The following is a 26,440-nucleotide window of genomic DNA, read 5'->3' as shown; positions in this document are numbered from 1 at the left end:
GTTTCTTACCCTCATATATCTCCGGTTGCGTGGGAGAGAATGATGTATGCAAGTAGGTAGAGTTGTAGGAACAAATATAGCGTAGTGGCAAGGTGGAACCATCAATATAATACACAGGGTTTGGGAGAAGGAAGATAGTCAAGGGATGGAAGAGATCCTCTGGATTGAGATCCAACACTAATATTCAACTATTAATTATATATGATATTGGAGTATCCTAAAGATATAGTCAAATTAGGGTGATTAATAGCATATCAGATCTAGCTTTTAAAGCAGTACCAACCATCCACCTCAGTTAGTTTCTATAGCATTAAATATGTTGTCATGTAGGAAAAAAAAACCGAAGTGATAAAAGAGTTAATAAGGAGAGAAAGAAAAAGATGAAAAAAAATCATTTCTCATAAAAAAACCGACTCTACGTAGGAACCAAGAATGGAAACGATGGAATAGGTGGATGAAATGAGAGAGATGAGAGGTGATTAGATAAGAATTTTTTTTTGAAAAAAACAACCAACTATAGGTACATAATTTCTATATATATAGTATCTATATGATATGGTGAGTATGGAAACTACTTTAATATTTTCTAGATTGGAATTGTCCTTATAACTATGTTTGATTTCATACAATTTTAATTCTGCATTTCAAAAATATTATAGTAGGGTCTGTTTGCTTGGATCTTTAGCTCCTCAAATACTAGAATCTCAAAATAGGAGCCCAACCATAAAATACACTGGTCCTATTTGGCAGAGCTCTAGATCTCAGATCTACGACAAATTTGATGTTTAAATGTTAAATTATAGTAGTTTGGTAAGGCTCCAAACTCCAACTCAGAGCTCTAAACTTCCACTCCAGTGGGAGCTGGCTTCTGTGGGAGTTGGAGACCTGCTAAAAAGTGTTTGGTAGGTTTTAAGCTCCAGATCTAAAATTTAAAAAAAAGAAAAAAAAAATCCTCAATCGCAACGTCCGCAGCAGCTGCATTGTCATCGTCCTCGTGTGCGGCTGGCCGCCGCCTGCCACGCGCCGCCCGCCACAGTCCGCACGCCGGCTGCGCGCCGTCCCCAACGCCGGCCGCCGCCTACCATAGTCCGCACACTGGCCGCGCACCACTGCCGCACGCCGCCCATCACGTGCCGCCCGCCGTGCGCCGTTGACCCCGCCACCCGCCGTGCACCACCCGCCGCCCACCGTCGACCTCGCCGCCAACCGCGTGTTGACCGCCGGCTGCCGTCGAGCTCGTTGGAGTGGAGAGTGAGGGTGACGGGTGGGAGAGAGAGAGGTGAGAGATGAGTTAGGGGTAGTTGAGTGGTATTTTTTATAAATATGTAAAAAATTTAAAGGGTAGTGGGTCTTTTGGGTTGGAGTGGAGCTGTGGAGCAATAAAAATCCAGCTCCACCCCCGTAGTACAAATTCGTGTAGCAGCTCTGTCAACTCTGCTCCCAAAAACGGAGGATTTGGACTATTTAGCATATCTCCTGCTACAGGTAAGTTAGAGTTGGGAGCTAGAGCTATGCTAAATGGAGCCTAAAATTTAAATTTTCATGCAAAAGAAAAAGAAATTGGATCTGGAGCCATGCCCAAGAGCGCCACTATATGTATATGCTCAAGGTGTTGTGTGTCCAGTAGAGGCGTACGGATTACAAGAGAAGAGAGCAGCGTGACATGGGAAGCAATGACCACCGGAACGTAGCTCTCGCCGTTGACCGTGTCCGGGTCCTGTCCCGACGCCTCGTCCGGCCGTCGTCGTCGTCGTCGTCGTCCGGTCACGCGCCGCCGTGCGACATCCACCTCACGCCGTGGGACCTCCGCTTCCTCAGCATCGACTACATCCAGAAGGGCGTCCTCCTGCCCAAGCCGCCGCTCTCCGGCGACCGCCTCGCCGACGCCCTCGCGTCCTCCTTCGCGCGCGCCCTCGCGCTGTTCTACCCGTTCGCCGGCCGTCTCGTCGCCGAGGAGCGCGCCGACGACGGGACCGTCACCGTCGCGCTGCGGTGCACCGGCGAGGGCGCCGAGTTCGTCCACGCGGCGGCGCCCGGCGTGGCCGTGTCCGACGTCGTCTCGTCGCTCTACACGCCGCCGGAGGTATGGTCGTTCTACTCGTACAACCTGGTGCTCGGCGCCGACGCCGCCACCGAGTCGCGGCCCGTGCTGTCGACGCAGGTCACCGAGCTCGCCGACGGCGTGTTCGTCGGCATGTCGCTGAACCACTCCGTCGGCGACGGCACCACCTTCTGGAAGTTCATGAACGCATGGTCGGAGATCAACCGCCGCGCTGGCGGCGCCATGAGCGACGACCTGATGATCAGAGAGATCTCCACGCCGGCGCCGGTGTTCCGGCGGTGGTTCGTCGAGACCAGCCCGGTGCCGATCCCCATGCCGGTCGGCAAGCTGCAGCACATCGTCCGACGGCTCGAGCGGCCGGAAGTGCAGGAATGCTTCTTCACCTTCTCGGCAACGAGCGCCCGGAAGCTCAAGGCGAAGGCGAACGACGAGATGTCCGGCGCGGCCACGGCAACCATCTCGTCGCTCCAGGCCGTGCTCGCCCACCTGTGGCGAGGTGTGTGCCGCGCCCGGCGACTCCCGCCGGAGCAGGTGACGTTCTACACGGTGATGGTGGGATGCCGGGGGCGCGTGAACGGCATCCCGGCGGGGTACGTCGGGAACGCGCTGATGTTCGGGAAGGCGGAGGCGACGGCCGGCGAGATCGAGGAGAAGGGGCTCGGGTGGACGGCATGGCAGCTGAACCGCGCCGTGGCGTCGTTCGACGAGGCCGGCATGAGGGAGTCGCTGGAGCGGTGGGTGCGGGAGCCGGAGTTCACGTACATGTCGAAGCTGCAATCCGGCGATGCCGGCGGCGTGGCGCTGATCACGGGGAGCTCGCCGCGGTTCGACGTGTTCGGCAACGACTTCGGGTGGGGGAGGCCGGTGGCAGTGAGGAGCGGCGCCGGGAACAAGATCGACGGGAAGGCGACGGTGTTCGAGGGCCCGGACGGCGCCGGGAGCATGTCGCTCGAGGTTTGCATCGCGCCGGACGCGCTCCGGAGGCTCGTCGCCGACGACGAGTTCATGGACGCCGTCACCCTCCCCTCATCGTGATTAAACTTCATTGCTCTACCAAAATATGGTAACTCTATATTTTGTCCACTCATTTCCATTCCACCTCTCGTATATCATGTCAAAACACCTTATTACCAACAAAATTTTGGTACTCTCCGAGTCACTCTCTGCTTCAGTACTCATAGTGTAAGGTGTTTTGTTTTCTTTTGTTTGAAGTAAAATTTCATAAGTTTGACTAGATTATAGAAAAATATAGTAACATTTTTAATACTGAATAAATTTACTGTAAAATATATTCAATTGAATCTAATAAAATAAATTTGGTGTTATAGTAGCTTTCAATCTTTTGAATGTATATTTTGGTAGTGAACTTTTGTTGGTTTGATCATTTGGGTAGAGTATTAGGCTCCTGAAAACTTAGAGATCGACTTATCAGATAATCAATGTCTAGCTTCGTATACACAAGCATGCGTGTTTAGTAGGACGTACTTTTCAATATGAATTTTAGTGAGGTTAGAATTTACCATGATCTCCGTTTATTTGAACGTCTGCTATCGCGCATTTCTTAAGTTTGTATATGTATATGTCTTCCATGTAACAAAAAACATAACATGTGACCTCCAATATATTTGGAGTATTTATGTGTCTAGATGTGAGTAGCTAGGTGCCTCTAATTCTTCTCTACATGGGTGAATACTTTAAATGGGCATGCATCAACTTGACAAGTTGATATATATAGCACTGCGTCTCATGTCTTATTTGCTACTCCTACGTACTTCATCCGTTCTACAATATAGGACTTTCTAGCATTGTTCACATTCATATAGATATTAATGAATCTAGATATATATGTGTATCTATGAGTAATACTAGAAAGTCTTATATTATGAAACGGAGGGAGTAGCTGTTTGGATTTTTTTTTTTCAGTTGGCTGGTAGCGTCAGAAATTTCAGTACTACAGTGATGATGGTCCATAGAGCAGTATTAAATTATAATTAATACAGTAATAAAACACTAAATATGGGAGACTGGCCATGCTGCTAGTAATGGCGTCAACTCATGGATCAGGTCTAACCGCGTATGTCGTCATGAATTTGTTTGGTCATTAGTCATTGCCTCTTTACATAGTGCCACCACCACATCTGGCTTATCTCGAAATGGTCAAATTTGTTGGTCCTCTATGTACACCAATCAGTTCTATTTTAGACAATTATCCCGGTTTAGCTATTGGAATGGAATACTCTGGTACCACAGGCCGTTCCTATTCCAATAATATCACATTAATATGCTGTTAAACATATACCCCCTCCGTCCCAAAATATACGCATGTTTAACATAGTGCCAAGTCAACCATTTGTAATTTTAACTATTAATAGAAAAAAAATAAAAAATCAATCATGTAAAATTGATGTTACTAGATTTATCATTAATCAAACTATTATAATATGCAACTCTTTTTATTTAAAATATTTTATTCTTATAGATACTGTTGGTCAAGGTAGCATTTCGAAGACTAGGTCGAGGTCCAAAAATACTTATATTTTGAGACAGGGGAGTATATAGTTAATTGTATGCATGAGGAAACTATGCAGCATCTATTCTTTAATTATTACTGTTTTTCTGAATTTCTTGGCAGAACTGCCTTTTTTCCTTTGGCATGAAAGCAATACATAGGTAGTTTCTCCTATATTTTTGAAAGTTGGCTTGTTGGCATTGACAAAAACAAAAAAAAAACTTATATTAATATGAACCTCTATTTTATGCTGGACTCTATGGTTTGATAAAATTCCAACTAAATCTTATATGCAGGTGCTCTTTAGGGAAATATATTAATTTCGGCTTTAGCCCAATCAACAAAGATGTGACGAGAAGATGTAATCCATTCCTCTTGCAAGCAAAATCATGGATACAATGGTCATATCAATTTTCGTTAACTTTGGATGAATATTTACTGATAGGATTACTATCTGAATAATTTGTTTGTTGATGGAGTTAATATTTGTCTTATTTTCCATCCTATGTTAGTTACATTTTATTTGGTTTTGCGCAAACAATTTTGTGATAATTAATTGGTTGTAATTTCTGTTGAAGGAAAGGACGGATTTTATCTATTGTCTAGCAATAGATAATTTATTTATATGTTACTTCTTATATTTAGATTACTTGAATATATATAGATATGTAAAAACTAACGTCGTTCACTCCTTGACACACCAAAAAAAATAAACATTATAATAAAATAGAGGTTGCAGCTTATGAACCGAAGAAACTTAATGCAAACAATGGAAAATAATTTTAAGATAGAATTTATATACTATCCCATAGGTTTCATTTGAATAGAAATAATTTCCCATCCATCAAAAAATAACTTTTAACCCTAGCTGTTCATTCTTCTCACCTATTTCATCTTAAGCCTTAACTACTCCTACCTCAATTCCACTCATATAGTTATATCCCAGTATCTATGTGGGCCCTATATTCATGGATGGTGAGTGTGATGTGACTACACATAATATGGCGCACGCTTTTCCTGAATATGTCATCTTTTTTTTCTAACATGTCTAGTGTTTGGAACTACCGTTTCAATTTCTACTTTCTCGGGCGCACTTTCTGAATTGTTAAATGATGTGTTTTTTTTAAAAAAATTATATGAAGTTGCTTGAAAAATCATATTAATGTATTTTTTAAAGTTTTTTTTATAAATAATATTTAATTAATCATATGCTAATGACTTTTAATTAATAATACTTAATTCTGGCCTGTGGACTAGCGTGGTAGACAAAATAACATGGTTAAATGTGATGTAAAAGAATGATTTGATTATTTGTTGGTGTATGTCAGGGTTTTAATCGAATCAACAGCTCTTATAAAAGGATTAGTTGCCTTAACAGGGCCATAGCGCCCTTAGTGATCTATAGGACTTGAAAGAAAACCTCAAGACGAAGTGTAGAAACACAATAACTGTCTTAATGGATTCGTACTCGAACTTAGTGATCTATAGGACTTAAAAGAAAACCTCAAGACGAAGTACTGTAGAAACTAACACAATAACTGTCTTAATTGGACTCGTACTCGAAGTGTCATACTGCCATTACGACTATAAGGTAAGACCGACCGAGGGCCCAGTCAGACCGACAAGGATTTGGTTAGACCACGTTTTGAATGTTGCTCTGACTGATCTTTGCGAGATCAGCCGTAATCATTTTCAAATTTGACTTAACTTAGGCTGTGTTTATTTCAAACTGAAGTTTGAAAGTTTGGTTGAAATTGGTACGATGTAATAAAAAAGTTGTGTGTGTATGAAAGATTTGATGTGATAGAAAGTTAGAAGTTTAAAAAAAACTTTGGAACTAAACAGGGCCTTACTATAAATCCAAATTGCTAGTGCTGAATTTAAGTGTGAACACAACCAAAAGACAAACACAAACACATGCACGACCCCTTTTACGTCCACTGGACAAGTACAAACTAATCATGCTTCTCGGCGGTTGTTTAGCTACTTAGAGCTTTAAATAAATTAGTCACTATATTATTAAAAAAATGCTAGAGGACGATATTACGTTCAGATGGGATGGTCCTGGTTAAGGTATCACATCTCTTGATACCTAACCTGATGATACTTACAGGACTATCAGTTAATATGTATATTTATCACCTGATACCTGGTAGGTATCGTCTGATACCTTGTAGGAATCGTGTGATACCGGTTAGGTATTACGATATGATAAACTTTTCATTTTGTCCGAATATGGTTCCGTTATATAGCAGCTGTATATTATTATCGTGGATTAGTCTACTGGATTATAGAGTGAATTAAATATTTAAATAAATAAACTTAATAGATAGTTTAGAATAAGTGATCCCAATAATCGTACTGAAGAAAATATTTAACGGCGATAATCTTTGTGAAGTGAACAGGCCTTGGTGATCGATCCGGTCCAAATTTTTGTCTGGCTAAACCTGCTGCTGTCGGTTGGTGATGCATGACGAGCCACGCTGGCATGGAATCATGCCACGTGTGATTCACACTGAGAGCAGGTAGTACAATATTAGGCTATAGGTCAACTATAAACACATATCGACAAGATAAAAAAAAGAGAGATAAACAGTGAGCTATAGATTTATAGTCAGCTACAGCACGGGCTCCAAGACAAAATATATATATGATAGGTGGGACCATATACTAATACTGTAGTATACGTTTATATGTTATTATTGTATGAATTGTCTATTAAATTGACTATAGATGATTTGGAACCAATAGTTGGCTATATATACTATTAAACTTGCTCTGGGGTGGTGTTTGAATCTCTTGAAGATAAAGATTAAGTGTTTTACGCAAAACGAGGTGATAATAATGTGTGTTTAATTGAGGTTTAATTATTAAAAGCTTAACAAATGAATTTATCTGATATTTTAGAGCAACCTTCGTATAGAAAGTTCGCACGAAATACACAGTTTAACAGTTTGAAAATCGTTTCATGAGTATCTAAAATTTCATCAACTCTTATCGGAAAAACGAACGCAGCCTGAGTGACTCACTGATCTGATGACACGCTCACTACCTGCTTCTGCGTAATTTCCAATTTTGATGGCGATGGCGGCGACTACGTCTGGTGACCGCGTCGTCCATGTCGTGTCCCGCCGCATAGTCCGGCCACCGCCGCCGCCGCCGACGAGAAGCTCGGAGACCGAGACCGTGCACCTGACGCCGTGGGACATCCAGATGATCACCGTGGACTACATCCAGAAGGGCGTCCTCCTGCCCAAGCCGCCCACCGGTGGCGAGCTCCTCGTCGAACACCTTGCGTCGTCGTTCGCCCGCGCTCTCGGCCGCTTCTACCCCTTCGCCGGCCGCCTCGCCGTCGATCGGAGCAGCAGCGGCGCACGCGAGGCCATCGCCGTCTCGCTGCGCTGCACCGGCGAGGGCGCGGAGCTCGTCCATGCCGTGGCGCCCGACGTCACCGTCGCCGACGTCGCGGCGTCGCTGTACGTGCCTCGCGTCGTCTGGTCGTTCTTCCCGCTCGACGGGATGGTCGGCGCGGACGCCGTTGCTGGCGCCCGACCCGTTCTCGCCGCGCAGGTGACCGAGCTCGCCGACGGCGTGTTCGTCGCCATGTCGCTCAACCACGGCGTCGCCGACGGGACCACCTTCTGGCACCTGTTCAACACCTGGTCCGAGATGAGCCGAAGCGGCGGCGGCGATGTCGACGAGGCCGAGATTTCCACGCCGCCGCCGGTGCTCGACCGGTGGTTCCCGGACTCTTGCCCCGTTCCGGTCACTCTCCCCTTCGCCAAGCTGGAACGCATCGTCCGGCGGTTCGAGTGCCCACCGGTGGAGGAGTGCTTCTTCCATTTCTCGCCGGAGAGCGTCAAGCAACTCAAGGCGACGGCGAACGCCGAGGTGGCCGGCGAGGCCACGGCGACCATCTCCTCCCTCCAGTCCCTGCTCGCTCACGTGTGGCGGTCAGTGTCTCGCGCCAGGCGCCTCCCGCCGGAGCAGGAGACGACGTACACGGTGCTCGTCGGATGCCGGGGACGGGTCAAGCGCATCCCACAGGCCTACGCCGGCAACGCCGTGGTGCGCGCCACGGCGAGGGCGACGGCCGGCGAGATCGAGGGGAGGGGGCTGGGTTGGACGGCGTGGCTGCTGAACCGCGCCGTGGCGTCGTTCGACGAGGAGGCACTGGTGAGGTCGTCCTCGTCGTGGCCACGCGAGCCACGGTTCGCGTACCTGGCCGGGTGGTGGCACCCGGCGGCGATGGTGACCGGGAACTCGCCGCGGTTCGACGTGTTCGGGAACGACTTCGGGTGGGGGAGGCCGGTGGGCGCGCGGAGCGGCGGCGCGAACAAGGTGGATGGGAGGGCGACGGTGTACGAGGGGAGAGGCGGTGGCGGCGGCGCCATGGCGATGGAGGTGTGCCTGGCGCCGGAGACGCTCGCGCGGGTCGTCGCCGATGCCGAGTTCTTGGGCCGCCGCGATGTCGTAGGCCTACCATGTTCTTTTGGCTGAGCTGGTAGTGAGCCATCTGTATTCTATTATACTCGCTCTGTCTCAAAATGTTTGTCGCCGTTGACTTTTTTAAAAATGTTTGACCGTTCGTCTTGTTAAAAAAATTTAAGTAATTATTCCCCGCAAAAAAAATTAAGTAACTATTAATTCTTTTCCTATCATTTGATTTATTATTTAATATACTTTTATATATACATATAGTTTTACACATTTTAAAAAAAAATTGAATAATACAAACGGTCAAATATGTTTAAAAAAGTCAACAGCGTTAAATAATTAGGGAAGAAGGGAGTACCTATTTGCACCCACCATAAAAATTTATTTACTGGGAATATAATTTATTCTTTTTTTTTGCAAACAATACAGCGTTTAGTGTAGGATCGAATCACAAGAACTAAGCCAACCAGAGGGGGGGTGAATGGTTGATATAACCAAAAACCGAAAACTTTTAGCAGAAATAAAAGTTACCCTCAAATTCGATGGAAATCGGTCTGACCGAGATTGATCTGCCGGTCTGACCAAAGCGTAGCCGCCGGTCTGACCTGTGTTGATCTTCCGGTTGGACCGCCCTGGAATCCCTGCCGCGCTTGATGTTGCCGCCGGTCGGACCGCCTCTCCTCCGTCGGTCTGACCGCCGTCTGCCGCCGGTCTGACCGCCGGTATGTCGCCGGTTAGACCGTCGAAACTCGGTGAAACACAAATCGAAGAACTCTCAAAGTAGATGACAACTTTATTGCTTCTCTCTGTGTTTACAAAGTGCACCAACAGCACTCCTTACAAAAATCTCGACTAAACTCGAAACCCTAACTAAACTAACAACTCAATTGCTCTCAAAAGTGACACCTGGAAGCCTCACGCTCCCCATCTATTTATACATGAGGTAGGCAACCTAAAGCCACGAACCAAACTCATACTAAGAGTCCTAAACACCTTAGGAAACCCTCTAGTATAAGAAACAAACTTTACATAATCAATCGTACCAAATTTGGACTCCTTCCAAATTCGACTCCGCATCCCATACGCACACAATACCTCCATCGTATGCCATATGGAATCTCCATCAACCACGTGCATCAACTCTAGCCTCATGATCTCCGACCACCACGGACGTCGTCTATCCCCAAGCCGACTCCCGGTCCATCACCGCAAATACTCTCCCAAGACATCGAGTCACCTACACATGAAATAAACAAAGAAACCATATTCCGAGACCAAGCTATCTCCAACTTGACTCATTAGTAGCAAACAACAGTATTACATACGTATAATATCCATCTAGAAGTCATAATCATAAAATAATCACGGATATCCGAACAAACAACCCGAAACCGACACAGCATCGGCCGGTCAGACCGCGGGCTGGCCGGTCTGACCGCTCGATCACCGCCGGTCTGATCGGCATACACAGCCCGGTCTGACCGGTCACATGAAATAATAAATCCTGCGATCACCTGTGAATCCAATCATCTCCAAAACCACTTCGTGAATAAATTCCAAATAACAAAACTAATAATCTCCAATGCCCAATTGTTCATCACAGAATAATAATCAAAAACACCTTTGATTTTACATTTAGTAGTTCAGAAAATATATGTGCGAAAAATGAGATAAATCTGCTCTCAATTCTTTACAAATGAACGCAGCCTCCGTCAATATTTATAGCCATGAGTAGTATCTAATTGATTAGGTTGCTATATTTTAAAACAAAGGAAGTATATATTATGAAAGCAGTTCTAACGTAAGTCATAAAAATGTATTAGGTTAGACTATGGCATGTTCGACGGATTGCAGTGACGGATCCAGAAAGAAAGAGCAGAGAAGTCTGAACAAACGAGATAAAGCTATTCTCCTCCCTCTCATCTATATATAGTAGAAAATTATAGTGCTTCGTAGGAGTTCTCATGTTCTTAACGCCAGTAGTGAGGGTTCGAGGACCCCGCGGCGCCATATTGGATCCGCCCCAGACGGCTTGTTGCAGCAGTGTCTAGCAGCTGGATGCTAGTTCTTTACCTAGAACAACTAAGCAGCAGTTGGCTGTTAATAAGCGGCATGTTACAGCCGAACAGACCCTACATGAGTTTATAAAAATTAATAGACCAAACTTAAAATGTTTAGTTTAAGATAAACCTATAACAACAATAATTTAAAATGGAGATATTATTGTTGGGTTGCGACTCTCAGGCCGTGTCAATTGCAGCCGTATCCCTTCATTTTCACCTAGATATGCCTAGATAGAGCACCACAGCTGGTGGAATAGAATGGCCAACTATATATATATATAAAGCACATATATGAAAATTCAGGTAAATATTCGTCACCAAAAAGAAAATTCATGTAAAACAACATTTTCACATGCAAATCTTGTGCATGTATATATTAATTAATTGTTACCTATAAAATTTGTATGTAGGGAGGTTAGGTAGCTGGTTCCTGACATATTACCTTACGAGGTATTTGGTCTTGTTTAGTTCACAAATTTTTTTTCTAAAAACGTCACATCAAATCTTTGACACATGCATAGAGCATTAAATATAAATAAAAACAAAAACTAATTGCATAGTTTGCATAGAAATCGTGAAATTAATCTTTTGAGTCTAATTAATCCATGATTAACCATAAGTGCTACAGTAATCCACATGTTCTAATGATGGCTTAATTAGTCTCAAAAGATTCGTCTCGCGGTTTCCAGGCAAGTTATGAAATTAGTTTTTTCATTTGTGTCAAAAACACCTTCCAACATTCGGCTAAATATCCGATGTGTGAACTAAGGCCTTATTCGTTTTGAAGGATTCCTAAAGGAAATCTCAATTCCTTTGGAATAAGCACTATTCATGCATTCGATTTGTAGGATTCAAAGGAAAATTTTCCATAGGAACACTATTCCAATCCTCTAAAAGTCCTCTAAAATGTACTAATTCCATAGGAATGAAAACATCTACTCTATCCTCTTTTGTTTAGCTCGGTGGAGGAAAAATTCCTGTATTCCAATCCTTTGTTTTGCACGTGCATTCCTATATTATTTCTATGTTTTTTCTATTCCTGTGATTTGGAAATCCTGTGAACCGAATAAGCCCTGAACAGGGCCTTTGTCCTCGTCGGCCCGGGAAAAACTCGAGCACGGGTAAAAGGGTGGCGTCACTAGCACGTACGCAAGCATACGACCTAGTACAACCTAGGCGCCACCTTGCAGGCTACACGGAGCACATACTTGACGAGCCTCATGTCGCTAACTCGAAAGCTGAAAATGGTGAAAGGGGCAAAGGCTGTAGTGCTTGAAATTGGCATCAAGTTGGGCCTCGCTGCTCCAGGTGACGTCACTCTTCACGTCCTTCTTCTCCATACACATGTGGCTCCAGACCTTGACGTAGAGGTAGAGCTCCTCCACGTGAGGCGTCACTTCGAGCATCAAACAGAGTCCAAGATAGGGAGGACTTCCCCGCTAGATGGAGGATCTCTAATGGGATCCCTGGCACTCCCATCAGGTATGGCCACGGTCTTAGACAAGGAGGTCCTCTTGCCCCCCATGCTCTTCATCCTAGCCGTTGACCAACCATCAGCATCGTCAGTGATAGGCAGCACGCCTGCGGACTTCCCTCTATGCGGATGACGCAACCATCTTCATCCGCCTTTTAATGAGCGACATGTAAAGCTTGGCGCAAATCTTAACACACTTCGACGAAACCACGGGGCTAAAAACAAACTTCAGTAAAAATCAGATCGTGCCAATTTTATGCGACTATGCCAACCTCCAAGACATTATTGCGGTCTTCCCGGCACAACTAACCTAGTTTCCTATAAAGTATCTGGGACTACCGCTTATGAAGGGTAGGCTAAAGAAAGTGCACGTCCAGCCTCTCCTAGATAAGTGTCGGAAGAGATTGTCTCCATGGCAAGGAAAAATAATGACGGCAGCATAGTGAACTACCTAAGATATTTCCTCTTTGATAAGGCTGCGTTCGTTTGGGTGATAGTGAGGGAGAAAGCTCATCGTTTTCGGCGCGCACGCTTCCCAAACTACTAAACGGTGTGTTTTTTTGCAAAAATTTTCTATAGGAAAGTTGCTTTAAAAAATCTTATTAATCCATTTTTGAAATTTAAAATAGTTAATACTCAATTAATCATGAGCTAATGGCTCACCTCGTTTTGCGTATCTTCCTAATCTCCTCAATCCCCTTCTTCTCAAACACACCCTAAGTCTTGCCACACACCTTGTTCATTTATTAATTTAAACAACCATTTGCTCAATAAATAGTGGTTTTGAATTTCTAAATTATGAGCAACAAGTCCACACTGATCTTTTGGCTGACATATAATGTCCCATCTTGTGAGTCTTTATTTCTTTTTATGTTCATCACCTTGTCAAAAGAAATGGGATCTATAATAATCAACTTTTTAAGATCCCCTTTAGGAATCTCAAAAAAAGATATCATAAACATAACTAAACTTGATAACACCAAATTAATTAAAACTAATCTCCCTCCAACAGACATATGTTTACCGTTCCGACTACTGAGTTTTTCCTCAATTCTTTGCTCAACTGTTAACCAATCATTATTATTAAGATTTCTATCATGCATAGGGATACCAAGATATCTAACAGGAAACTCTCCTATTTTACATCCAAAAATATTTGAATATTGCTCATAAGATTCTTTTGCCTGACCAAAGCAAAATAATTCACTCTTGTGAAAATTTATCTTTAGACCAGATAATTTTTCAAAAGCACTTAATAACAACATTATATTCTTTGCTTTCTCTAAATCATGCTCAAGAAAAATAATAGTATCAAGAAATCTGACTATCGGCTTTTGCTCTCTTAATTAATATAGCTAACATATCAACAACCATATAAAAAAGAACCGAAGATAACGGGTATCCTTGCCTTAAACCCTTATAAGTTCAAAAATTTGCCCCTACTTGATCATTTACTCTAGAAAAAAGTACACCGAAGGTCCCTCAACTTGTCATCGGGATACAAAAACATTCTCGAACTGCAAAACTAGATATACGGGGTCCCTTAACTATACAAAACCGGTCACCCGAGGTCCTTCGGTGGTTTGGCCCCAGTTTTGGTCTACGTGTCGACCGAGTCTACATGGGCCCTACATGTCAGCTGGCCACGTCATCACCATCTCCCCTCCTCTCCCTTTCTCCTCTCTCTCTCTCTCTCTTCTCCAGGCGACTGGGCGAGCACCGCTGCGGAGAGGCGGCGCGAACAACTCCGTGCCGCTCGGCCTTGTCGTCGGCGGCGGCTCCAGGTGCGGGCCTCGTCGTCGGCATTGGCGGCGGCGGTGGCGGGTAGGGGGCGACTCCTCCGGCTGCGACGGCACGGGAGAGGCCGGCATTGAGGGCGCGGAGAGGGTGGAAGCGGAGAGGCCGGCAGCGAGGGTGTATGATGAGGAGGAAGGCGTCGTCCGCGGTTTGCTGCTGCTTCCCGTTCGCTATCGTCGAGCTTGTCGACCTCGCCATCACCGGCACATCGGCGCGGCACAGGGGGCACGTCAGCCGTTGGCGCAGCCAGGCATCGACACAGTGGGCATGGAAGGCGTGCGGGCAGCAAGGGAGCGCACGCACCGTCTCCAGTTCCTCGACGGTGCCCAGGCACACCGCGCACTCAGCCGTCACCGCCGCCGCTGCACTACCTCCGCGGCGGGGCGGGAGCACGAAGCAGGGCAGCCACGCAATGGCGGCGGAGTCGAGGCCTCCTCCCGACGACAAGCCGCCGCCGCCGCCGATCCCAGCGCTGACCGCCGCCTGGAACTCGCTCAGGCTGTCGACTAGGTGGTTCGCGTAGAGCACCGTGGCGTACCGCAGGACGACGACGGTGAGGGAGAACAGCACGAGCTCCAGCGCCAACCCGTCGTAATACCAGCCGATCAGTGTGCTCACCACTTCAACGCCGTCCACGGCTATGTGCGCCCGGTGCTTCGGCTCGCGGACTTCGCCGGTGTTGGTCTTCGCGGCGGCGGCGTCGGGTGCCTTCCCGCGTGAGCGGTCGACGAGGTGCGCGGCCTCGGCGAGGTCGTCACGAGAGATGAGGCGGCGGAGCCTGGCGTTGGGGGACGACGCGCTAGGGCCTCGGGCCTTGTGGCGGCAACAACGAGGTTGGCGTGGTGTGCCCGGCCGGCGCCGCCGCTCAACCCCGCTCGCCACCCGGCCATCTGCTCCCTACCCGTCGGTCTGGACTACGAGAGAGAGATAGACAGAGAGAGAGACAGAGAGCAGAGAGGGGAGGGAGGGAAAGAGAAGAGAGGATAGAGAGATGACGTGGACACCTGACATGTGGGACCCACGTGGGTCCCACGCTGACTCAGCCAACACGTAGACCAAAACCGGAGTCAAAACCACCGAAGGACCTCGGGTGACCAGTTTTGTATAGTTAAGGGACCCCGCATATCTGGTTTTGCGGTTCGAGGACGTTTTTTAATCCCGATGACAAGTTTAGGGACCTTCGGTGTACTTTTTCCTTTACTTTAATACCAACATGTCCCCCCTGAATAAAAGAAGCAATCCAATCACACCATTTTTGCGAAAAACCCTTCATTCTCAAAGTTTGTTGAACAAAAGACCACTTTACTTTATCATAGGCTTTCTCAAAATTAATCTTAAAAATTACATCATTCATTTTTTCTATGTAATTCATGAATTGTTTCATGGAGGATAGCAACCCCTTCCATAATGTTTCTCCCATGTATAAATATTGTTTATGTAGGACTAATAACTTTCTAAGCTACTTCAGAAATAATATTTGTAGCAACTTTAGTAAAAAAAATAAAAACTGACATTAAGTAAGTAAATAAGCCTATATTGTTGAATCTTAATAGCCTCCTTGCACTCAGGCAATAAAATAATAGTACCAAAATTGAGCGAATAAAGATTTAGAGTTCCACTATGAAAATCCTTAAATAAATCTACCAAATAAGGATTGATAACATTCCAGAATACTTAATAAAAACTCAGTAGGAAATCCATCTGGACCCGGAGCTTTATTACGTTCTATTTGAAAAATTGCATCCTTACTTTCCTTTTTCCATAAATTCATCTACTAAAGCATTATTTTCTAATTGAGACACTTGGGGCATATTGCTTATCTGGCTTTCATCCAAAGTTAAAAAAGAAGCGGTGATGGGCAAGTGATCTTACATGTTACCTTTCGATAAGGCCGAAATGAGAACGATTTTTCTGAAAGGGACTAGAAATGGTGCAGAACTCCACATACTCAAGCTATATGTACCAAAATTTTTTCACTGAATTATTACTTCCTCCGTCCAAAAAGACAGAATTCTTCGGTTTCCGTGTCCAACGTTTTACCATCCGTCTTATATGAAATTTTTTTATGATTAGTATTTTTATTATTGTTAGATGATAAAACATGTATAATACTTTATGCATGACTTATCTTTTTAAATTTGTTTATATTTTTTTCAAATAAGACGAACGATCAAATGTTAGACACGGAAACTCAGAAATTGAGTTTTTTTTTTGGACGGAGGGAGTAGTTTTCAACACATTTAATATTATAAAATTCGAACTAGCTTTCAACTATTATAATTGACAGATACCCACCACATGTGAAAAGATCGCGAGATTATGGGCAATATCTTCAAACCTGACAGCTTGTTGTGCTTACAATCACTTCAAACTGTGCACTCCATCTTTCTTCTACAGAACATTTTGTTTCTTTTCTCACAAAATTCAGAGCAGAGGACCCAGTGAGGAAGACAAATTGCTACTTCTGAGTTCTGAACACGATGTACTGCTGTTTATCTGAATACTGTACTGAATAGCCAATAAGAATTTGAGGAGGAAACATGCACGGATATTGCCTGCACTGCAATTCAGCAAATGGATTGAAAGAAGATGACCTTTGCCTTCTAGATAGCATGTCGATGTCATGAGTGACTTGGTTACTTGCTACTCCATAAACATATGACCATGGACTTGCAAGCTGCCTGGCTGCTTTGGTTTTCTCAATGACTATACGACAATTTGACCAAATTGAGTGGACTTCCCAAATTCCTATGGGCCATGGGTGTCTATCTGCTTGTAATGGCGGAAACTAAAATTACCATTGACTCTAAGCATATCGTTATAGGTAATAAATACAAGCAGCTTAATTTGCTGGTTTTAAGAGCAGTAGCCACAGGTTTAGCCCTAACTTCAAAAAAAAAACATCAAACTTGCTAATCAAGATAGAAAGAGCAATAGAAGCATAAGTTTCGTTGGTTTTGTCTGACATATGAAGAGATCACATAGTTTACGCTTTTAATTTACTTTCTTGATGTGAAAGGATGTAGCCTAATAGTTACAGTGACCTAAGTAACACCTAAGGTCCTGAGCTCAAATCTTTATATAAGCGAATTTTAGATTGGGTTATTTGACGCCTAAGTTCCCTATTCGATTGGCTAAGTTACTAATTTAAAAATGCTGCATATATCGGTTGGATGTAGAGGCCAAGTAAAAAAAAAAACCAAAACACTCTTCTCTAAAAAAAATTACTTTCTTGATTAGACCAAAACACTTTTCTCTAAAAAAATTACTTTCTTGATTAGCATTTTTTTTCAAAAAGAAAGAGAAACTTTTTTTTATTAGCGTCAGCAAACTTACTCGTGGTTTGTTCAATTGTACCTTCTGAATGAATATGTGGATATTTGGGATTCGAGATCCTCGTGGTCCTTCCCGTTCTGCATCACGTCGACAATAAATTGACTGGCCCTAGTTTCGAATGCGGGAGTTTCAACGAAAAAATCGTGTCAAATTATTCAGATCGTATATAAATCATAGGTTTTCTAGTTCAGATTGAGCCAAACGTCCTGATCAAAGAAGTTCACATCAAACCGTTGGGCTCTCCTGTTTCTTGTCCCCTTCTCTTTTCTCTTTTCCTTCGGCTTGTACATAAACGATATTTCTCTTAATACAATGATGTGCTCCTTGCGTATTCCAAAAAAACAATTTAAACTGTACAAGGTAGAACATTTTTGTTAGAGCAGGTACAATAGCAGTAAACATATTTTAAGAGATAAATGAAGAGAGAGAATGGTAGCGGGCTACAAAATTGTAGCCAGCTGTAGCACGAACTCCAAGACGCAAGACGCAGTGAGTGTATGATAGGTGGGACCAGATATTAATAGTGTAGTATGTAACTATTGTATGAATGAGCTATTATATTGGCTATAGGAGTAGGTACAATAGCAGACTATAAGCCAGCTATAAACACATTTCGAGGAGATAAAATATGAGAGAGATGAGCAACGGGCTACAAATTTGTAGCCAGCTGCAGCACGAACTCTAAGATGCATGTGTGTATGACAGGTGGGTCCAAGTATTAATTGTGTAGTATATGTTTATAGATAACTATTGTATGAATTGGCTATAAAATTGACTATAGTTGATTTGGAGCCGATAGTTGGCTATAGTATTAAACTTGCTCTAAATAAATTAGAGCTAGTAGTTGACTATACTATTAAACTATAACAGCATCTCGATATCCACACAGAAGAGAACAAAAGAAGCATCACCATGGGGATTGGAGACCATCGAAATAATTAATCAATTAACGCTGATGTGTGAGCTGCATAGTTTTCCACCCACCTAAAAATTAAAGAAGAGAAAACCTGATGCTAACATGTGCTTCCCGTGCTGTCCATTGCTTCCACTTGTTGTTTCCCTGCGAATGTTTTATAAAAGCTAATCTTAGCATCTGCTTGTTTTCCTCTACAGTTTGTTCTGTATGTGAGCTTTGGCTCTGATTGTTTTCTTGTACAGTTTGCTTAAACTCTCTCCTTCTTAATATATACTCCGGCCGGCTTTCGCTGGCCCAGCGAAAAAAAATCTTAGCATCTGCTGAATGAGAAGAGCAGTCTAAGTGTCTAGTGCTGTTCAGATTCAGGTATTACTCTCTTCCTCCTCCTCCTCCTCCTCCTCCTCCTTAGTTGATACTTGATAGTTCTCGGTTAGTTTTCTGCAGATTCCTGAAATGCATGCTTTTGCATTCAGAAACCTGAGTATTTGTGTTGTGCTGTGTTTTTTATTGCTGATTTACATTCAGAAATCTTGATATTTGCTTAGTCATGTTCTTGACATCTCGACAAGTCTTTAAATTTACATCTTGTCCTTGTGCCCATATTAGCTGCCCAGCCGCAATCCAACCGGAATTCATATCAAGATGGGAAGTTCAGAGTTGGAGGAAACCAAGGTACCTTCTGAACCTAACAAAGAGTTGTGGAAAAAGTTTTTTCTTTTTTTTGGAAAATGGAACACGCAAATGATGTGCTCCTGTGTTTAGAAGAACTGTTTTCTTCACCTTGGTTCTTTGGTTCCTTGATTTGTGCCACTATTTATATGGATTGTATCTGAGCAGTGTTTCATTATGTTCTTTGTTGAGAAAGTTAGCCAGTCTCACTCTGAAAGTACTGTTCTTGCTTTAGGCGGTCCTGCACATGGATTGTGAAAAGCCACCAGCAATATCTTGGGAGAGGACATTTGATGATGAAGGAAAGAAGGTTGCAATGTTTAGCATGACCTTGAATGACATGATGGCAATTGTAAGCATTTGAGCACACAGTGCACCTCTTGGTTTTCTGCTCTGTAAGATGCCCAAATGAATTGGTTGTTCTTCAAATTTCAATATTCAATACTGTTTGTCAAGGAAAAGTAGTCCTTTCTTTTCAGAGAAGAGCAAGAACACTGTTATTATTCTAAGAAAAGTTGTTAAATTAATAACATGAGCACTAACTTTGTTTAATATTGTTATTTGTTTCTTTTGCATATTTAGCAAAAAGGGCAACGACACTCGTTGCTTTCAAGAAAAGTAGTCTAAATTAGGTATTAGCAGTGAAGCATTCCATTTGCAATGAAGTCATGGTGCTTTTGGTATTGTAGGTGCCGTTGATGATTAAAATGCTGGGACTAAACCTGAAAGACAATGCAAAAGGCCTGGTGATTACTCTTACCCTGTTGAAGATCCAGCTAATCCATCAATAATTGTTTTGCAGGCTGTTGAAATATCAGCAGGAATTGCTAAACTTACTGACAATTTTTCACTTTTGCAAAGGCTTCAGTGTATGATCCACTGAAGAAATGGATGGACAACTGCTACCGCGGTGTACCCCTCGGTGGGATTGGGTAAGCAAATTAAGCCTTTCCTACTAAAAATTCAGCTAAGTTTCCTTACTATCTACGATTAGGAACTATATCAAGATATTCTATTACCTTTTGGTCATAGCTAAATTTGAATTCATTGAACAATAGATGACAACTTTGTTCAAAGCACACTGTTTTATCAGTGCAGGGAGCATAGGGAAAAGCTACAGGGGATATTTTCAGCAGTTTCAGATATTCCCCAGTATATATGAAGAGAAGCCTATCCTAGCAAATCAATTTTCAGTTAGTGCTTTTCATTTTGTATTTCTAATATAAAATGAACATTGATGGTAATCCTAGAAATCCTCTAATCATCACGATCATGGTTCAATTGTATAGGCATTCATTTCGCGCCCTGACGGAAAGAGATACTCGACAGTGTTGTCTGCACCGAATGCCGATGTCCTCAAGTAAACAACAAAATTTATATCAAAGCCTATTTGAATGCATCTTTGCATGCTAGGAATATCATGAAATGTGAAATTTTCAGGGGAATCGATAAAGCTGGCATTGGATCCTGGGACTGGAAGCTGAAAGAGAAGAATTGCACTTACCATGGCTTGTTCCCAAGATCATGGACAGTATACAATGGTACACACTGATTTCTTATAGTAGTATCACTAGACCATTGATCACGAATCCTGGAAAAACATCATTTGTGCAAATCCTTACTAATCTGAGCTCTAAAATTGCAAACAACGCAGGTGAACCTGACCCTGAAATTAAAATAACTTGCCGTCAGATATCACCGTTCATTCCTCACAACTACAAGGAGAGCAGCTTCCCTGTTGCAGTTTTCACTTTTACGGTACAGTTCTTACAATCCTTTTTGTTTCTGCTGCAGATGAAAATAACTCCAATTGATCTGTTCATTTTGTTTTCTCTGAACTTCTGTTCCTGTGCATGCAGTTACACAATTCTGGAAGCACACCTGCAGATGTAACACTGCTCTTCACATGGGCAGTAAGTGCAAACCAACACCTAGTTCTTCATAAAACAAAGACAGCATTTTCCAGTAAAAACCTCACCACTGGCACTGTGCATCATGCAGAATTCGGTTGGAGGGAAATCTGAACTGACCGGGAATCATAAGAACTCCAGAATGACGTAATTACTGATCTTGCCATCATGTCTCTCACCAATTTTAATCAGTTAATTCATGGACTCGTTGCTTCTTGCAACTGTGCTGATCTTTCTTGCGCAGAGCTCGCGACGGCGTCCATGGCGTCCTCCTCCATCACAGGTGCGTAGTTCATCACCTCATCATGCTCTCGTGTCGGAAACTCTTTTGCAAATGAGATGATGACACGTCGTCGATCGATGGATGCAGGACGGCGGATTGGCGCCCTCCGGTGACGTTCGCGATCGCGTCGCGGGAGACCGACGGCGTCCGCGTCACCGGCTGCCCGCGCTTCACGATGGGACCATCCAACTCCGGCGATGTCACGGCGAAGGACATGTGGGATCAGATCAACAAGGTACGGAGGACGGACACCATGCATACGCTTCACTGTCAGTCTCTGACAGGCTGACGAACACTGCATGTTCGCGGCGAACAGAATGGTTCGTTCGTCGGCGACGGCAATGCGGCGGCGGCGGCGACGGGAGCGTCGAGGCCCGGGTCGTCCATCGGAGCGGCGGTGGCGGCGACGACGACGGTGGCGGCGGGTGGCGCGCGCGCGGTGTCGTTCGCGCTGTCGTGGTCGTGCCCCGAGGTGAAGTTCCCGGCGGGGAGAACCTACCACAGGTGAAGTGACACTGTGACAGTGACACAGCTCATGCTCATCAGCAGCCAGCAATGGCGATTCTCTTGTTGGTTCTTTGCTGTTTCTGAAATTCTCGAACACTGACATGATGAGATCGTCTGATCATTGCTGGAGCAGGAGGTACACCAAGTTCCATGGCACCGATCGCGACGCGGCTGCTGAGCGCCTGGCCCACGATGCTCTTCTTGGTGAAGATAACAAATTTAATTTCTGAATTTACGCAAGAGTCAGGAGTTTGTTGTCTGAAGATTCTGACGACGAATGTTTGGTGTTCTTGTCTGCATGTAGAACACATGAAATGGGAGTCCCAGATCGAGGAGTGGCAGAGGCCTATTCTGCAGGACAAGAGCCTACCTGAATGGTGATCGAATTTTTCAGATTTTGCATATCAATTACTAATCACTACTCCCTCAGTCCAAAAAAACTCAACCTAGTATTTCGATGAGACATAATCTAGTACAATGAATCTAGATAAACTTCTAGGTTGAGTTTTTTTGGACGGAGCAAGTAATTGACTAATTGGATTAGTGGTCGTTGATGGTAATGTTGTTTTTGTCAGGTATCCAATTACACTGTTCAACGAGCTCTACTACCTCAACGCTGGAGGCACCATTTGGACAGGTCAATATAATCTTCTGCACCCAAATTCTTAAACATCCATTCTGAAAGTCCAAAATAACTTGATCACTAATCTGAAACCCAAAACGATTCAGAAACTTGAAACTGACCAAGAAAACAAAATTGTCACAGATGGGCAGCCTCCGAAGAACACCAGCCTTTCGTCAGCGACTGAGCCGTTCAACCTCGACACGTTCAGTACAGTCGCCAACGGCGGCAGCGCGGTCGACGGCATTTTGAGCACGGTGGCGGCGGCGGCGGCGCGGTCGAACACGGCGGCGGCGGCGATGGGCACGGCGCTGCTGCGCGACGGCGAGGAGAACGTGGGGCAGGTGCTGTACCTGGAGGGGATGGAGTACAACATGTGGAACACCTACGACGTCCACTTCTACGCCTCCTTCGCCCTCCTCTCCCTCTTCCCCGAGCTCGAGCTCAACCTCCAGCGCGACTTCGTCCGCGGCGTCCTCCTCCACGACCCCTGCCTCCGCCGCACCCTTGACGGCGCCACCGTGGCGCGCAAGGTTCATACATCCTCTACCATTTAGTACTCCTTCCGTCCCATTTTAAGTGCAGCTGTGGTTTTCCGTATTCAATGTTTGAGTCTTAGAAAAAATTATGTGAATAATATTTTTATTGTTTTTAGATAACAAAACATAAACACTAATCACATATTTTTTTTCAAATAATACAGATGGTGAAATGTTAAACACGAAAAACCACAATTACACTTAAAATGAGACGGAGGGAGAAGTATTAAGTTTCATGCACTGATTAGTAAAAATATAAAAGGTTCATACTTCCTCTACCATTTAGTAGTATTGAGTTTCGTACACCGATCAATAAAATATATACTTCATCCGTTTCTAAGACTTTATGTTAGAAAGTCTTATAATATGAAACGAAGGGAGTATATAAAAGTACAGTAATTTTAAGGTTGTATGTATCGACTAATAAGACATAAAGTTATACGTTGGTATTATGCTTCATACGTCGATCAATTAAACGTAAAGAGTATGCTGTATATTGAGTTATATGAGTATCGGTTAGGCGTGAAGAGTACGTTATATTGAGTTGCATGCATTGACCAGTTTGGGGTGTAAAAATGCAGGTGTTGGGAGCGGTGCCACATGACATGGGGCTGAACGACCCGTGGTTCGAGGTGAACGCGTACATGCTGCACGACCCGGTGAGGTGGAAGGACCTCAACCCAAAGTTCGTGCTGCAGGTGTACCGCGACGTCGTGGCGACGGGGAACGCCGGCTTCGCGGAGGCGGCGTGGCCGGCGGTGTACCTGGCCATGGCGTACATGGACCAGTTCGACCGCGACGGCGACGGGATGGTCGAGAACGAGGGCCGCCCCGACCAGACCTACGACCTGTGGTCGGTGTCCGGCGTCAGCGCCTACACCGGCGGCCTCTGGGTGGCGGCGCTCCAGGCCGCCGCGGCCATGGCGGGCATCGTCGGCGACGGCGCCGCCGAGGCCTACTTCCGGGGGAGGTACCACCGCGCCAGGCGCGTGTACACCGACGAGCTCTGGAACGGCGGCTACTTCAACTACGACAACAGCGGCGGCGCCACCAGCTCGTCGATCCAGGCCGACCAGCTCGCCGGTCAGTGGTACGCGCGGGCGTGCGGGCTGGAGCCGATCGTGGACGGCGACAAGGCGCGGCGAGCGCTGGCGACGGTGCTCGACTACAACGTCATGCGGGTGAAGGGCGGCGCCATCGGCGCCGTCAACGGGATGCGGCCGGACGGCGCCGTGGACGCGTCGTCGACGCAGTCCAAGGAGGTGTGGCCCGGGGTGACGTACGCCGTCGCCGCCGCGATGATCCACGAGGGGATGCCGGAGGCGGCGTTCAAGACGGCCAAGGGCATCCACGACGCCGGCTGGGACAAGCACGGCTTCGGCTACGCGTTCCAGACGCCGGAGTCGTGGACGGCCGACGGCGGCTACCGGGCGCTGCACTACATGCGCCCGCTCGGCGTCTGGGCGATGCAGTGGGCGCTGTCGCCGCCGGTGCTCCACAAGGAGCACAGGGTGGCGGCGGTGGCGGCCTCGCCGGAGGACGCCGCACTGGGGCAGGAGAAGTTCGACAAGGTAGCGAGCATGTTGAGGCTGCCTGAGGAGCAGCAGCACAAGGGGATCCTTCGGACGCTCTATGATACTCTTCGCCAAGTGCTGCTCCCATCATGATCATGAGTCATAACAACTGATGTAAGATTATCATTGCAATTGAATTACAACTGGAATACGCTTTGGTTCCAGATTTAATTAGTTACATCATACCACTTCAAACACATGTATAAACTGCACAGTTCGATTCATAGTACATGAGATTGAATAGCATGTATTCACAAGATTATCACTGGGATACGGTTTGGTTCCAGATTTGAATAGTTAATCAATACCACTTCTGGGATACGCTTTGGTTCCAGATTTGAATAGTTAATCGAGGTTTTTACCTGTATGCCATTAAGAAAGATGATGCCTGCCTCTGTGCCATTGAAAAGTTCGAGCCTCCCTCTATGCCATCGTCGAACTTTATCGCGCCCTCCACACCATTCCGTCCGTTTTTGGTCCTAACAGTGGGTAACGGCGCAGCCAAATGACTTAGTTGCCCTTAGGCGTTCTTGCCGGTGCCGTTCGTTCTTGGGGCCGACGTGTTCGTTTGTTTGTCCCCAAGGCGCCGAGGAAGGGGGAGGAGGGGAATAGCTCCTGGCTGAACACCGACGCGGCGAGCGCGGCCACTACGTCCCCAAGCTGCGCCTGCGCGCGCGCCGTGGTGGGAAGACGCAACACCCGTCGGCGGTGAGCGCCACGGACGCGTACACAGCGAGGTGGAGGTACATGGTGGCGTGCTCGAGGGCATCCGGGCGGATAGTGAACAAGAGCAGTGGGAAGTTGACGAGCTGGTCGACGATGGCGAGCACGGAGAAGGAGAGGAGGTAGCTACCATGCGGCCGCCGGCGCCCTCCACGACCCCAACGTCGACATGCTAGATGTCGGCCTCAGCGGCCTGCAGCTCTACGACTCGGACTCACCTGCTGCCACCGGCGTGTCCCCTGCCCCGGCGGCGGCGACCACCACGATCGTCGTATCACATGCCAAGGGCTCCAATTCCAGCGCTGCCTGCAAGTGTGTGAAGAGGAACGATACCATATGGGGCGTGTGGTTCTTCTTCACCCACTACTTCAAGCCGGTCATGTTGGCTGACAAGAACGGCAAGGCGAAGGCCCCCACCGCCGTGGGAACGGTAATAATGCTACACTGGATGCTTTCCTAGTGCAGCACAACATGGAGAACATGTATATGTGGGTGTTCAAGGAGCGGCCAGAGAATGCCCTGGGAAAGATGTACATGTGGGGAAGATGTCGTCGCCGCCGCTCCTCCTCATCTCGTCCCCGCCGGCCCACTCCGAAACCCGGATCGGCGGGAGGAGGGATCCCTCCCCGGACGCCGCCGCTCCTCGTCCATCTTCTTGGTTCGCAACGAGGAGGAGCCCGCGGGCTGGGATGATCCGAAGGCGCCGGCGCCGGAGGATGAGGAGGAGCCGGCCTTCATGGTGTCGAGCTTGCGGGAGTGGCGCTTGATGGCGGCGCGGAGAGAGTTGTAGGTGGTGGATGCCGCCGCCGGACGGGGAAGGAGTCGCCGGCTTGGAGGACGGGGAGGGATCTCGATTTAGTTGCGGTGGGCGGCGTGGATGGAGGTGGCGGTGGCCATCGCTCCCTGCGGCGGCGGCCATGCTGCCGCGCCAGTCGCCGGCCTCGCCGCGCCACCCCACCCCTCCTGGCCGCATGGCCGCCTTGCCGCCGCGCCGCGCCTGGCCGCTTGTCTGCCACGCC

The 26,440-nt window shown here is 46.1% G+C and overlaps 3 protein-coding genes across 3 annotated transcripts; all 3 read left to right on the top strand.

Annotated features, from left to right (window-relative positions):
- Positions 1–1,534: 1,534 nt before the first annotated feature.
- Positions 1,535–5,209, top strand: LOC127782163 (uncharacterized acetyltransferase At3g50280-like). The gene is made up of 2 exons (XM_052309240.1): positions 1,535–3,125; positions 4,868–5,209. The coding sequence occupies exon 1, from the start codon at positions 1,664–1,666 to the stop codon at positions 3,095–3,097; it is 1,434 nt and encodes a 477-aa protein (XP_052165200.1). The 5' UTR covers positions 1,535–1,663; the 3' UTR covers positions 3,098–3,125; positions 4,868–5,209.
- Positions 5,210–7,464: 2,255 nt separating this feature from the next.
- LOC127782164 (uncharacterized acetyltransferase At3g50280-like) lies at positions 7,465–9,185 on the top strand. Its single transcript, XM_052309241.1, has one exon. It carries the CDS (start codon positions 7,650–7,652, stop codon positions 9,069–9,071), a length of 1,422 nt encoding a protein of 473 aa, XP_052165201.1. The 5' UTR covers positions 7,465–7,649; the 3' UTR covers positions 9,072–9,185.
- A 9,458-nt stretch (positions 9,186–18,643) lies between these two features.
- LOC127782158 (uncharacterized) lies at positions 18,644–25,017 on the top strand. Its single transcript, XM_052309234.1, has 19 exons — positions 18,644–18,960; positions 19,201–19,266; positions 19,499–19,615; positions 19,953–20,009; positions 20,125–20,195; positions 20,357–20,456; positions 20,553–20,623; positions 20,704–20,804; positions 20,918–21,021; positions 21,123–21,176; positions 21,265–21,320; positions 21,418–21,456; positions 21,544–21,691; positions 21,773–21,960; positions 22,097–22,167; positions 22,268–22,340; positions 22,539–22,600; positions 22,730–23,118; positions 23,706–25,017. The coding sequence occupies exons 2-19, from the start codon at positions 19,237–19,239 to the stop codon at positions 24,789–24,791; spliced, it is 2,817 nt and encodes a 938-aa protein (XP_052165194.1). The 5' UTR covers positions 18,644–18,960; positions 19,201–19,236; the 3' UTR covers positions 24,792–25,017.
- Positions 25,018–26,440: the final 1,423 nt, after the last annotated feature.

Source organism: Oryza glaberrima, chromosome 8 (genome assembly GCF_000147395.1).
Source record: "Oryza glaberrima chromosome 8, OglaRS2, whole genome shotgun sequence".
Lineage (NCBI taxonomy): Eukaryota > Viridiplantae > Streptophyta > Magnoliopsida > Poales > Poaceae > Oryza > Oryza glaberrima.
The sequence above is the reverse complement of the archived record's forward strand: the minus strand, read 5'-3'. Positions and strand labels throughout refer to the sequence as shown.

What these genes read in the sequence shown, in the direction of transcription:
- LOC127782163 (XM_052309240.1), top strand. Translation starts at nt 1,664, where the DNA reads ATGGGAAGCAATGACCACCGGAACGTAGCTCTCGCCGTTGACCGTGTC.
- LOC127782164 (XM_052309241.1), top strand. Translation starts at nt 7,650, where the DNA reads ATGGCGATGGCGGCGACTACGTCTGGTGACCGCGTCGTCCATGTCGTG.
- LOC127782158 (XM_052309234.1), top strand. Translation starts at nt 19,237, where the DNA reads ATGGGAAGTTCAGAGTTGGAGGAAACCAAG. An exon ending in TGAATGACATGATGGCAATT is followed by an intron (nt 19,616 to 19,952) that starts GTAAGCATTTGA and finishes TTGGTATTGTAG; the next exon opens with GTGCCGTTGATGATTAAAAT. An exon ending in CATAAGAACTCCAGAATGAC is followed by an intron (nt 21,321 to 21,417) that starts GTAATTACTGAT and finishes TTTCTTGCGCAG; the next exon opens with AGCTCGCGACGGCGTCCATG.